Source organism: Amphiprion ocellaris, chromosome 13, assembly GCF_022539595.1.
Source record: "Amphiprion ocellaris isolate individual 3 ecotype Okinawa chromosome 13, ASM2253959v1, whole genome shotgun sequence".
Classification (NCBI taxonomy): Eukaryota; Metazoa; Chordata; class Actinopteri; family Pomacentridae; genus Amphiprion; species Amphiprion ocellaris.
The window spans coordinates 8,391,133-8,406,186 of NC_072778.1; the positions used below are offsets into that span (position 1 = coordinate 8,391,133).

The 15,054-nt window shown below is 39.0% G+C and overlaps 1 protein-coding gene across 8 annotated transcripts in view; it reads right to left on the reverse strand.

Annotated features, from left to right (window-relative positions):
* The window catches only part of rapgef2b (Rap guanine nucleotide exchange factor 2b), a 118,396-nt gene that overhangs the window by 70,304 nt on the left and 33,038 nt on the right, over window positions 1–15,054 (reverse strand). For all 8 annotated transcript variants that reach the window (XM_023279858.3, XM_023279855.3, XM_055016413.1 and 5 more), the window contains exons 3-4: window positions 14,495–14,551; window positions 3,583–3,666 (exon numbers count right to left, since the gene is read on the reverse strand). In XM_023279858.3, coding sequence (XP_023135626.1) covers window positions 3,583–3,666; window positions 14,495–14,551 — 141 coding nt within the window. The remainder of the gene's footprint in view (window positions 1–3,582; window positions 3,667–14,494; window positions 14,552–15,054) is intronic.

The window sequence follows — 15,054 nt, forward strand, 5'->3', positions numbered from 1 at the left end:
AAGAAAAAAAGTCTCATTCTTCTCCTTTTTATCCTTGAACTGAAAATGTACACTGTCATTCAAGAGCTGAGTGAGTTTCATGACCCAGAAGTCCTTGAAACCTTGAATCAGAATGTGTCATTGTGTATGTGTCATTTCAAAACTGTCTATTTGTCACTGGGGAAACAGGTCTGCTTCATTTTCCTCAAAGAAAAAAAAACTGCAGTCTTACCCAGACTTAGATTCGCTAGATTAGCTGCTTTTAAAGAATAAACTAAGCCATGTGTTGGCTACGTTACACGTGGTGACAATAAACAGAGTGGAAGAAATAAAAAATAAAACAGCTGTTTAGTAACCACTAAAAAACAAACAAAAATAAGGTCATCCACGAGGGGAAAAAAAGGATTTTGGATTGGTCAAGCTGCAATTATTCTGTTTTATTCTTCATGCTGTCCCGAGTTGAAGGTAACAAAAGATGAGAAAACAGCTGACCAGTCTTGATCTATGTCAAAATGTATTTAATAAAACATTTTTCATCTTCCATTATGCACATTAACTGTTGTCAAGAAAGTCACATTCTGCCTCAAGTGAGCATTGAAACTTTTGCAGATTTTGTCGTTTCCTTTAATGTTTTTTAATGCCGTGACTCAAAATGCGCATATAAATATGTAATGGAAAACCAGCTAGTGAGGCGATACATAGAAGGAAATGACAGCAACGATGAAAGAGTGAAAGAGTAGCCATGACAATCCTGATCTAAGTTCAATTAATCCATCAAGACCTGATGCAACATATGAGTGTACCTGCTGTGTGCTTAGAGGGAGTCTTAAGTCTGAATGGGTTCAATTATGTAACGACAAGCACTTGGTTAAGGTTAGGGAAAGATCATAACAATATCGCACTATGTCATGTTTGCTTTTGTGAGTAGTTATTCACACAGCCAGGAGAGATTGCTGTCAAGAAAATGCAAAAATACGCTGTTTTAAGCATTTCAGAATTGAGGTACATCTTCATCCAAGTACATAAACTAGATGTCGACTTAGTTCAGGGTTTTTTGGCGACTCTCCAAAGAGGTTTTAGCCAGCGCCAAAGGAAAGTCACCAGTGCCAAAATGCTAAAAAATTAACAATAATTTTTTTAACCAGTTTTGTTAAATAATTTTTGCTTATCAAACAGTCAGAAATAACAAATGTTAAACAAGGTAACAGACTAATTGCCTTCACTATCAGCCCTGAAATGCCTTTTGTGAGCCAGGGAAAACCCTGGAGTCATGCTGTTATGTGCAAACAGCATTCACCATACGCCGTGACATCTCCCTGCATTTAGTGCCACTTCATCTTTTTTGATCTGGTTGTTCATACGACCCTCAGCAACACCACAAAGACAAATCCTGGCACATTTTACTTTGTGATTTCGGTCATTAGGACTAAAACTGCTCAACGTGCAGTTGGTACGTCATGTATAATTTAGTGCCCAAGACAGAAATGTGGCATCACTTTGAACAACTGAGCTAATTATCAACCCCACACAGTCTCATGCAGCAGAGCGGATCCCTACACAGGCTCCTTTGCAACATATGCTTAGTAAACACTTTCTGGGCCCTCTTCTCCTCTGTGACTGCGGTCGGGCATTAACTTTAATCTGCCAATACCTGCAAATCCCCACTCCGCATCCCACACACTTTCACCTTAGCAAAACTGAAAAGGTTATATTTAAGAGGGGACCGGGTTTTTGGCACATTTCCGATCAAGCCTTCAGCTTTAAATGCCTCCCACGTTCATACGAAACCGGGAGAATGACCGCTGTCGACCCCTGCTGTACTGCCAGAACAGTTCTGCTCCACAGGCTAATGTGACGGCCTCGAGCACTGAGTGGCCGTAGGTGTGTTATGCAAGCCTAATGGATGAAAAGATCATTGTTTTCAAGGCGCCCACGGAGATGGTTCATGTAACAGATCCACTTGTGAAATCGCAGCTTTTTAACATTTGGGTCTTGGCTTCAGAGGTGGCGATAACTGCTGTGAGTTGACGGCTGAGAGCTGGAGAGCGGAACGTAAATCTTAAGTCCTCTGACGGTGCTATAGATAATTATTATCCATTATGGAGGTGAAGCCTGCTCTCTAGCACTCCACTTTCTTCAGAAATTATGCATATACTAAACACAATGTTTGCTTAATACAACCTACCTCATCAAGAAAAGGAAAATTAATTATATGGACATCGTGAGATATTTAAAGTGACTTCAAAGCATTTTAACTATGCTAGAGGGGTGACAACAATAATACTTGAGTTAAATCTGTGGACACAGATGGCTGTCCAAAAGTTTAAAGATGCCATGACTTCGATTAATATTAAATGGAGAGATGTGACGTTGCTGCTGTACATCATACAAAGGACATTATAGTCTTTTCTTTTACTCCTCTTATTAATAAATTCAAAGCAGAAAACAAATATGTACCAAATTTTTAAGTGTTCAATAATTCTAACTTCTACCTTTCTCAAGTGTTTGGTAAAATATTTCTGTGGGAGAAACTACATTCGGATGTAAAATTTGTACAAGTAGAATGTTTTGTGGTTTAACCGGCTGTCAAATTTTACCGATTTTACAGATATGCCTTTTCATTGGCCTTTTTCCTGGGCATGTGTGCATGTTAAGCTAAGCTAACAAGTGTAAAGTGAACATGTTGATTTTTTTTCACTTCAACACTTATGTCACATTCGTTTTATGCATAAATCTGCTAATTAGGAGTGATGGTAAGGTCATGGATGTCCAGGTGAGTGTGAGACAGGACTGCTGAGGAGCTTGGTATGCCAGCGTGCACTGCTGAGGCAATGTTTATGGTATTAAACAGCCACAGAGTGTATTTATACAAAGCCAGACCCTGGAAATACTTGCAGGGATGTGGATTTATGAGTGGCTACTTTCATGATGTAACATTTTTCAGAAATATTTTTGTAGTAGTGTGCATTTAATTCTCTCTTACTGTATCTGGAATCTTTGATGGAAGAACAAGTGCTCATGTGAAGGCTTTGTTTCTCTTTAATTTCCAGGAACATCATGTTGATATCCAGCAACCATCTAAAAAAGCCAACTACACTGTGTATGGTAAACACTAGCATATCGGGACTTTTAGATTATACAAGCAAGTTGTGCAAATATTTGATAACTCAAAACATTCACATTTTGTCTGGTTGGAAAGATTTAATATAAAAATGTTTACATTTCTAAAACTTAACTTACAAAATCCCTGATTTGGAAGCAGGGTTTATTCTTCAGTCAAGCTATTTTTGTGACCAAAAAAGATATATAGGGTAAAACTTTTCCATTTGAGAAATCCGATAAGCAGGTGTATGCTCTATAACCTTTGGCACACAAAAAGACAATTTTTATACAAGGAATCACCAATGTTTACTCCTGTGGATAAGAGTAAACTGACAAGAGGGAAAAAACATCTTTTTTTTTTTAGCAAGAACAAATTCAAGTTGAATCTTCTGGCCAGTTCAGGATATGCATCATTTGATAATGTTGTAAATAGGAAGCTGCTGTCATGTTTCTGCTAAGATCAAACCCCCAAACAGCACCTAAAATGGCCGATGATCTTACCTGCTTCTGGGCAGAAACATGGACTCCTTGATGAAAACGGAGCCGGACAACAGGATGTACCAGCAGCTTCCAATGTCGTCAGGGCTAGAAGACAGAAAGAGGGACGCAAATTAGTACATAATACAGTCATGGTGACATTTATGACAGGAAGCAGCAAATATGTAATAATTATGAACAGCGAATTGAGCGAGGAAGACTTGTTAAAAACTGGCAAGATGTGGGCTGATATGAGACTTCAATGTCAAAATCAGACATTTTTGCAGTCTTCCACGGCACTTCACGGCACCCCAAATCTTTATGCATATTCTGACTGCAAGAACCAGCCCTGTAGAACCTTTTTCAGGGTCTTTTTTGGTCCTGAAAAGGCTTTACATTAAGTAGGAGTCACCATATTGGCTCCATTGTTCTATTTCGTATGTACTCACAGGAGTAAAGCAACTAGGATTTGTTGAGTCTTTCCACACTCAGAGTTAACATCACAGTCAAAGCTGTTGGATCCACTATGGAGGCTGAAAGGGCCGCTACAGTAAACATTTCCACCTCACGCCTGCCCCAAAGTCTTATACTGGAAAACCCTCTACTCACTTGTGAAGATTTGGATACTGAAAATAGCATATTTTTTGATATTTCAAAGCAAAGTATTTGTAAATGTTGGCTCTTTCTTTTACAGTTGAAACAATTAATTGAACAACAGCTGACTGACACACGATCAATGAATCTTTTTTAAAGCAAAAATATCAAATATTGACTCATTAAGACGACTCAAATAGATTTTTTTTTCTTAAAATTCTTAATCCACAATAATAGTTAACTGAGTTTTTAATGGATCAATTAGTTTTGCTTTGTCATTTGCGCAATCTACGTGTTTTGGTTTTTTTTCCTGTTGGTACTGTGACTTAATGCCTCAGCAATATAAGATTTCTAACTGAGCCAAGTGACTTTAAAAAAGAGAAAAAGCGAAAGGAAAGAAACATGAGAAAGATAAGAGTGCAGAGTGTTAGAGAGAGAGAACTATGAATGAACTGAAGACTCATTTCTCATCCTCCCACACCCATGGCCCTGGTGAAACACACAGACAAGGAAATTGGGCATCATAGACGAAATGAACTCAGACTGACCCCTGGATGATGCAGCTGGCTGTCAAGCTCTTACAGCATGACTAGTAAACAAACACACACAGTAAACACTGCTGCCATACTTAGAAGACACTTTAGCAAATGTTATTTAAATCACAGACACTTTTTTTCCAAGTTTTAATAATTATGTGGCATTATTTGTGAACCACCGGCCTTGTTTAGAGGCATCAAAGATTCTGCTGAGGAGGATTTGCCTACAGATAAACAACTCCCTCAGCATAATATTCAGAAATTAAATTTGGTCTGTCACTGTTAATAAACCACACTTGTAATGTTGAAAGGACATCGCAGATTTTCAAATGCATCAGTTTTGTTTGGTTACTCTGCTCACTTATCCTTGGGCCTTCACGGTTTCTGCGGGGATTGCGGGGAGATAATCTCGCAAGGCTGAATCATCTACGCTTGGTATATGGAGGATTATCAAAAAGGCTGCGTGTGTTAATCTACTGAGAATGCAAACAAATGCTAAGGAGACAGATAAAAACGTTAATGCTTGCTTCCATCTATATCCAGTGGGTCAGAGGGCTCAAAGGGTCAACATTACATATGCAATTTATGAGCCTGGTCAAACACCATGAGAGAAGCTGCTGCTCAGACAGCCTCATTTGTGATTTATGTGCTACTGTCAAGTCCAATTTTTCCTTTAATTTAGTTTGTTAGATTCTCTGTATGTCTGAGTAGATTTTTACCAAAGACAGAAATATATTTAATAGTGATTTAGGGAAATTTGCAATGTTATTTGATGGCCTTTGTCGATCAACAATCCTCTGACAGTAAAGAGGAAGGAGAAATCCAGAGAAGGAAGTATTCGCATGTCATGTAACACCGATACCATCTTTCTCCGGTGCTGGGAATTTGACAGGTGCGCTGAAGTTTCGGTGATGCTGGACAAAAATAGGCATGTTGGTAACCAAAACCTGCTTTCATTTTATTGTCGTAGTTCTTCACAACATGAGTTACATACGATTGAATTGATCGATACAGTTTAAAATCGGTTATAACTAAAAACGTGAAATACAACTCTGCATGACTAATGAACTACACTTCACTTCCTGCATGGTCGTTTGAAGCACAGATGATAAGACAGTGATAATAAAATTCCCCTTACTCCTTCAGGGAATTGTTTGACATTTCAGGAGATGGGCTTATTTGTTTTCTTGCTGAACACTAGACAGAAGATTTATACCACTCTTATGTCTGTGCAGTAATTATAAAGAGAGAGTTATAGACAGAAGCAGGTTAGCTCAGCACAAGGACTGGAATCAACAGGAGAGCGATAGCTTAGGTCCAAAGGCAACAACTTCCACCTACGAGCACCTCTAATGTGCACTTATCACCCGTTATGAATGCTATCAGCCCATTAAATGGCTGTTATCATTGCAGATCATTCTCATACATATAAGCCTGAAGGAACCTCCTTCACCTCTTAGTAGGCTCAGTAGGCGCATTATCACCCCTTTTAACGGAGCGCCATTATCATCTCATTTAATGGCGGATGAGCTGAGATTTTGCACTTATAAAGAGGAACTAAAAGGGTTGGGCTGGCGGAGGCTTGTGGTGGCATTATCTTGGACCATTATTAGAGTCTTATTTTTTGTTTAAGTCTAGTTTTGACATTTGCTTTCATCTGTGTTTACTTGAGTTCCTAATGGTCCATATGTACGTGAGTAATAATGGCTCTTTAATGGGCTGATAATGTCCAATCGGGTGACTTATCAATCAGTATATCATATTTGTTTAATCTGAATACAGACTAAATTGTAAAAAAAAATTGACAAGTTCTCCCTGCTGATAGTCTTTGAGTCAAAGAAAGCTAAGGAGCTGCTGGCAGGACCTGTATATTTACCATGCAGAGGTTTGAGTTCTATCAGTTTTCCCACCTAATTCACTGCAAGACTTAAAGAAAATCTACCTCCCAAAATGCTAATGTCATACAGTTAAAATTGTAAACATAATTTTAAACAAATTAACTATATATTTACTGGTTTGTCAGCAATCAATTCAGATATTAAGGTTATGTTTCACCTGAAAGCAGAAAGTCTGTTAATACATTTGCCATAAACGCATGGCATAGCATTAGCTTCATGGGAAATTCAAACAAATGCCTCTGTATGAAGCCTCCACCTGTCTGTTTAGCAGCTGGGATTTTGAAGCTCCATCTCATCAAAGAGGATCTGCTCATCACTGTGAAATCAAACCTCTGGTGTTAATAAGGCAGCAGCTTCAGTGATAATCACTGAGCATTTTCACCTGCTCTAAGTGACACTTTTTAATTGAAACTAGAGTGGGTAGTGAAAAGGGGAATCAATGACCAGTCACACATCTGCAATGTGGGACTGGTTGTTACTTACAGAAAGGTAAAGGATGGGTGCTCTTATTATACACACCTGATCCCACAGAGACACATTGATTCACACCCATCATTGCCATGCTGAGTTTATTTTTTTTTAATCACTGAGAACAAAGTCTCGCCCCTCCTTCCTCCTTCTCGCCACACTTTTTCTCGCAGAACTAATGAGGCTGTAGACAGCACACCCTACTGATGCACAGCAAAATCTCTGCCGCCTCCTACAAAAGCATCCTTTCTTTTGTTTTTTTTCTTTTTTCTTTCTTCTGATCTCCATCTGTCTCCCTACATATTTGATCCATCCTTTATATGGCTCCTTTTGCATTCGGACACAACAGGAATGAAATGCTCAATTATTAATTGCCGGCACGCAGATGTACCAAGCGAGGGAAGCACCTCACAGAGCTGAGGAGGAGGAGATACAACACCAAAAAAGTAGGAGATAGAAGGCTCTTATGCGCCACGACAACTTGACTGAACTGGGTCACACGTACTCGAAGCGATAGTCAAACGCTAAACATCATCCACCAAAACCCCCACAGGGAAGCCTTTAACAGGGGGGAGATGGGTTATGTGAGTGCCATGGAGGCGGCGGCGGGGGTAAAATGATGGCGGAAGAATGATTATAGCATGAAGACATGCATGAAATGAGGCTGGACTCTTATGAAACGAACAGTTTCATTCAACAATGAAAATTCCCTTTTAGAAACGAATCATGAGATACATGTTGCTGTGGGAAAATTACTACGTAGGCACAAACGTTCACAATTCAAAAATTTTAACACGTCTCATTTACTTTTGAAAGCTACTAAGCCATCTTGTTTTGTGTCACCTTTAAAACAGCTACAATGCAAAGCCTCCATTTTTTTTGATCAACTCAATGCTACACTACGTTTTCTAATTCCTTGTAAACCTGAGCAAAAACTAATAACATTTGTCAGAAAATGCTGCCAGTTGGACATGGAAGAGACCTCAGCTGTAAATACATGATACAATGATTTACAAACAGCGCTACAGCTCCCGGATAACTCTATGAAGATACACAAATAAATTTCAATCATCTAATTTAGTCCAAATAGAAGTACCTTTGTACAATAACAAACAGTAGATTTTTGTCAGAAAATAGAGCTGCAGTTATTTTCAGTACTGATTAATCTGCCAGTTATTTTTCAGATTGTTAGTTAAGACTTTGGTCAGACATGAAAAATGTCAAGCTGACATTTTCAGCATTCTTCTATTATTCTGACACACCAAAGTTCATCCATATATGTTATTTATAACATGCATGACAAATAAAACCCGCAAATGTTTGCATTTGAGAAGATGAAATCAGATAATGTTTTCAAGTCAAGATTTTTTTAAAAAAGACTGAAAACTCCTTGATGAACTAATTGTTTCAGATCCGTAAAACAACCTCAAGACAGAAGTGTTTTGCTCATTCAGCCCTTGTCAAGCATAAAATCATGCATTAGTTGTAATAACAATGCTGTAAGGGCTTAAACATGTAATGAGAGAATCCAGCTGAGATTAGGAATCGACCAATAATAGACCTGGATCCAATATTCTGCAAATTGTTATTTTGTTAAATGCTTCCTGATAAAATAGATTAAGTTAAAAATGCCCTGCTGTGACTCTGATCTTCTATATGTCTGTAGTCACAGCTCTGTGATCTGATTGGCTAAACATTATAAGTAACAGCTGAGCAACACTGAAGAATAAACATTGAACGGTATCTTTTGATTAAACATATCCAAAAATGAATAGTCAAAGGTATTGTAACCTAGTTTTGTGTTGGAGTTTGTATTCTTCTAATTTTGAGATCAAAATTGTGATTTCTACTGTAAATGTGTACCGATTCTAATTTTGTCTGACTATCGGTCTTCTTGATTAACAATAATCAGTATTGGTATCAGCCCTGAAAAAAAAATGTGTCAAAGGGAAGAGTTTGACCTCAAGTCTTTTCCACATGATAGAATAAAAATGTTGTGGTAAAACAATGGTTGATTTCAGTGGGTGCGCGGGTCCACAAACAATAGGAAGTCATTGTTTGCATTAAACAAAGGCTTACGTTGAGTACATTGAGTCAGGAGTTTCAAAACAACAGAGGTGTGTCTGTACCGACATGCACATTCAGGGGCCCTGAATAAACAAGCAATTATGACCTCAAGTTGTTATTGTCATGCTGCTTTCACCATGAAATCCTCAGGAGACCGGCAGTGTCAAAATAGTGCGGTGATATTATGAAATAAAGCCTTTCACTTTTCAATTGTTCAACAAAGAAAACTAAAAAAAGGCCATGGGGAGTGGGTGGGAGACGACAGAGAGTCTGCTGGTTAATGTACAGCGTCTGAATGAAATGTTTGACCTAAATACTTGAGATTCTGCACGACACCAAAATATTTCCTACCAAGATCAAATAAAACTTCATTGCTCTAACACAAAAAAATACATTTCCTTCTGTGATTTTTCAAATTTTTTTCCAAATTAAAAAGCAGCTCTACCAGATACTTAGGTAATGAGATCAGCTGTCTCCATGTCAGTGCCACACGTACTGCACAGTGTGTGCTGGAATGTATAATTATATAAGCCGACTGGTGGATGGGAAGTGATGAGTTTTTCAGTTCCCTCTCCCGGCAAGTTTCCTCATCTAACCCATTGCGACGCTGCTTCTGAAGGCGAGCAGCTTCACGGTGTCGCAGGGAGCAGGAGTCGCATGAGGGGGGCAACTTTCCGACAGCTGCTGCCGCTGAACCTCAGCCAGGGGTCAAAATATCACAGTCTGCAAACCGTTCTTCTTTAGAATTGTCGTATTGTGTTAGTATAGACTGTGACCAAAAAAAAAATGCAGCAGCAAACAAGGATAAAGCAAGAAGTAAAGTTAGAGAACAGCTGATACTGCTATTCATGTTTGTTAGAATTATTTCTGTCGTTCTCTCCTGGCGACTGTTGATTTGGTAATTGTGATTATTTGACACCGTTGCCATGCTTCCTTCTGTTTATTTCTGACCAGTGTCATCCAGCTATGGCAGACAAGTGATGGTTCTTCCTCTTTTTAAGTATTTCCGTCAACACGTTTGGACCTCTGGCTGTAAAAAGGGATGTCAGCACGATGGTCACACGAGGCGGCAAAACCAGACACACGTAAAAGAATTTTCGGCTTTCATGATACAACAGAAGTGAAAAGTAAAGGAAAGGAGCAAACGTCTTCTCTTTAAGTTATTTTTTCAATAAAAGTATACAAATAGAAGTGAGACTATTATATTCTTCGAGACATAAAGGATGTGTACAAAAAAATGGATTGCATTAAATATAGCGCTGCAGCTAGTTACTATTTTCATGATTGTATTATCCTCTCAATTCTGTCAAAGAGTTATTGATTGTTGTTATGTTACCAATGTATGTAAAATAACTGGCAGTGTCAATATCTTTAAGTTAGCAATTTTCTGTGACACAGTTCAGACCAATTAGAATAACTGTTGTGACTAGCTCAATTTGATCTTTATCTGACTGTCTGAAAAAAACAGAAAACCAAAAAATATAAAATGAGCCCGAACCTTCTCTAAATGGCTAAAAACTGTTGCTGACTGACAAAAGCTTTATTGGACTCTAATGTCAGATTTCAGCTCTATTTAAATGTAAACGAGGTCCTCCGACACCCGTGGCTTATCAGATTTTATGAAAGGAATTAAGACTCTGCCGCTCCCCAATTCCAACAGAAACAATAAAACACTACGAGACTGCAAATGTATACAGGTGGATTGTTTCAACTGGACCACACTTTACCAGAGTGGGTCAACGGTTAAGGGTTGCACTAGAAGAGCTGACATGAAGGGGTTAAAGGGCAACCAGAAGATGCTAACTCTCTTCAGCAGCCACTGTACAATGTGCCAGGTCAGCCTCCCTCTCAGGAGGGTTTAGCACTGTAATCTCTGGATGCTAAATCCTGAGAGGTTCAGCTTGTCGCAGGATGGGATGTTTTCATGAGATACTGAGAGTGACACTGTGTGTGTGTGTGTGTGTGTGAGCATGTGCACATGTGAATGCATGTAGTGTTTGCACTCGAGCAATCTAGAGCTCCAGGCAGGACATATGAGTACTTAATACGAGTACTGTTGCCCTTATCCTCCTATCATTACTCTAGGACAGACATGGATAGTCAGAGTGAGGCTTTGAGTGTGCAGGTCATTAAACTAGGTCATGTCTGTGAATTTTATCTAACATTGCTGGTGGTTGCAAAACAAGAAAGAAAATATATAGATATGTAGCCAGGATTTAGTTCTGTGTAAAATCTAGATGAAAAATCACAAACGAAGCCTGGCTGCCAAAATCAGTGAACTTCAGCTCCAGTTTATATAAATTATTGTCCATTATAGTCTCTGAGACTACTTTACAGTTGTAAAGCACAACCTTCTCAGCTTATTTGAATGTTAAAAAACCTCCCATAAAAGCTTTAGCTGAACAATTAATACAAGAATTAATTATTTCATACATAGAAAATCAACTGGCAACATTTTTTAAATGGTAATTGATTATTTGTTTAAATCAATAGCTTCAGCTTTTAACTGCAAATAATTGATGCGTTCTTGTGTTAACTGAAATGATATAGCGATGCCACTTAAGATTTAGAGAACTGTGATGTTTTTTTACTACTTTCTTCTTGATTTTAATGTAAAAGCTGCACAACTTAATAGAGATACTACAGCAGTTAAATTCCCCCATTGACTTTTACAGCCTTCGTCGCACAGCATATTATTGTCGATGTTATAAACAGATGAGAACATGAAGATAGGCTGTTAAAAGCTTGTGTTTTCAGAAGAGCAGGCTGATTAGGATCCTGCAGCGGAAGGAAACGCAATCAGATGTTCTGCTGTTTAATACCCAGCCCTTATCAGGGAGCCTTGACCGATTTTTATAGGTTACACTAACACACATGCACAGATACGTACTGACATACAGTTGTGCAAAGACACACAACTAGAAGCAGTGTCACAGATGTACACACTTGGGCAAATTAAATGAGCCAATAAACCAGAAAGAAAATAACCTGCTGTGTTTCTGTGCTTTAGCCCAGGGGTACATTAGGAAAACAGAGACATTTCTCTAATACTGTGGCCACAGTAAGCCAGTTGTATCTGAAAATGCTCTTTACATGTGAAAATGAAGCCTGTCCACATCAGTTTTTATTTCCATTAAAGGTCTGAATGGGAAAGCAGCCAAATCTCTTCATTGCAGCAATCTTTCCGTGAGAAAACAGTTAAAGTGTACATCAAAGCTGACATCTGGCAAAGAGTGGGCCAAACAACATTGTTAAATAGGCTTCACGATACTCCCTCCAAACTACTTGTTGGCTGGTCAGACAGTGTCAGAAAATCACCTTTCTGACTTCAGTTTGTGTGTGATCATTCCTGTAACGTTCCAAAACAGATAATCTGACATTCACACAGACTTTACTCTGTTTTTAGCTAGCTGTAGCAGTGTGAATGTCTCCCTGTACAGAGTGTCAAACAATATGCACCATTACCCTCACTTTTAAACAACATCACATCTCTCCACTGTCAAAAAAAAACAGCTGGCTTTTCACTTCCCTTCTCTTGTGACTGTTCTGATTAACTATAAACACTTTTGCTTGCCGAGGTGGTCAGACAACATGTCTTGCAAATTACTTGTGAGAGACCACAAACCAGCCGTTTCTCTGCTGAGTCTTCGTTCGTTAAATGTCTGATCAGTGCGCTTATTCTCTCTGCGATCGTCTGTACTGAGATTTAACAAAGCCAAACTCCAGATTTAGGGGTTCTGATTTAAATATTCTTCTGTTTCTGCTGCCTGTCTCAGACACCTGAATGAGAATTAAATACAGATTTGATAGCAGCTGATATACAGTATAGTAGCTGTTAATCATGAGCAGTATTTCCTTTGCCACTGCACAGACATTAATCAACTCACTTTTTTATGATCATTTGACAAAATGTAACGACAGGACGATTTAAGTGGCTATGCTGGCATTAGAAATGAATGATTATAAAGGGGGTAAGACGCGACAGCGCTGGCACCCACCACAAGACTGTATCTGGGCAGGTTTACGTCATAGTTTTCCAAAGGCTCTATGCTGCCCATCCACACTAAAATTCAAAGGCTACATTTTAAGGTTTATCCACTCTGGAAGTTGCTTTAGGAAAGTGCTACAAAGTGTGGACAGATGACAAAGGAGAGGGGAAAACACGTCTTTTTAGGGATTCAGCTAGTTTAGAGTTGAGATATTAATCCTTTTTGCGCATATTTACACTCACATCCACAAACACTGTTTCCAAAATGCAGGCTTTTTGACAAGGCTAAGCCAAGTATACAGTTTATATATATACATGTGACATTCCTGACATCTGATCCTGTGTGTGTGTGTGTGTGTGTGTGTGTGCGTGTGTGTGTGTGCATGAGTGTGTGTGTGGTCAAGCTACTGTGAGAGGCCTGAGGGAATCTTGTTGAAGCTGGAGTGTATTATGTGACCACCGCTTAATCTGCATTCCTATTGTTTAATCAGCTCCCACACCACCAAGTGGGCTTCTAATGAGGTGTTGACTCTTCCACATCATCCCCCAACACACACAGACACACACACACACACACACACACACACACAGACACACACACACAGACACACACACACACACACACACAAGATCAGAAGCCAGAAAAAGGGACAATTCACCCTCTCCGTCCCCTCGAGATGCTGACAGAGTTAATTAACTGTCTTAATTCTCACCATGGGTGTTGGGAAGACGTCAACGTGTGACAGCAGTCACACACCGTGTGTGTTTTCTGCTTAACACAGTTGTGGCAGCCTTTCAAAATGGATCCAAACACACTCAGAAGCTGTCTGGAAGCTGTCAATACAGCTTTCTGATCAAATTAACCCTCCACAACACATAGCTCAAAGGAGAAAGCATGTGCACATTACTGCTAGTGCTTTCTGCTCACTGAAGGAAATGCTTTTAGGAGCTGTTATAGCTGCAATTTTTATTTGTCGATTTTGTCCACAGTGAATTCTTGAAACAAGCTGATATTAGACTGCATTTTCCTTTTAGGTTCTATTTCTTGAGCTGTGCTATTTCTTGAGTGATTTAGGATGACACTGAAACACATATACAACAATTTTCATATGTGAATTGTCCAACTACTTCTGTGCTTTATGGACAATTATTTATATTTCGGCTGCAGGTCGCTCAGCTGTTTGCAGCCGGCATGTTTCACGTCATTAACAACTCTGAGTTACAGCCTGTGTCAGAATGTGTTTTAATCACACAGAATTGAAATACTGCTACATTGGTTGCCTTTGTTTTTCTGTTGTGTTCATTCCCTGATTGAGGTGTGAGTATTTGATCAAATACCATCGATATCCATTTACACACAGCCATCCACACATTGCAGTACTTACTAGTAGAGCACTTCATTAGCCTCGTGTCTCTCATAACGCACAGTCTCACACATTATCCTGCAGGGACAGAGAAGAAAAGGGAGGGAAAGTGGCAGTTAGAGAAAACAAGCAGAAATAACTTAATTTCAATAGTACTCTGGTTAGAAACGTCACAAAACTGGCAAAAACCAAGCACTGGAAGGGGTGTAGTTATAAATGCTAAACAGAACAAGTGAACTTGTTTTAAGATCAAATATAGTCATTTATTTTTAGGTCTAACGTACAACTAGTAATTTCCTACATTTCCCAGAGTTGCATTTAGCTATCATCACTGACAGGCAGTAAACATGTTGTTGCTCCAATATGACTAAAACTGGAGTCCTGAATGCTTGGATTGGCTTGTGTTGCTGACCTTAGTGAAAGTGTTTAAGTATCATGGGATCTTGTTCATGAGTAACGGTAAAATGAAGCATGAGATGTACAAATAGTTTGGTGCAGCATCTGCAGTAATGTGGGCGCTGTACTGGACTGTCACATTGAAGAAGAAGCTCGGCCAGAGCACAAAGCTCTGGAATTACTCG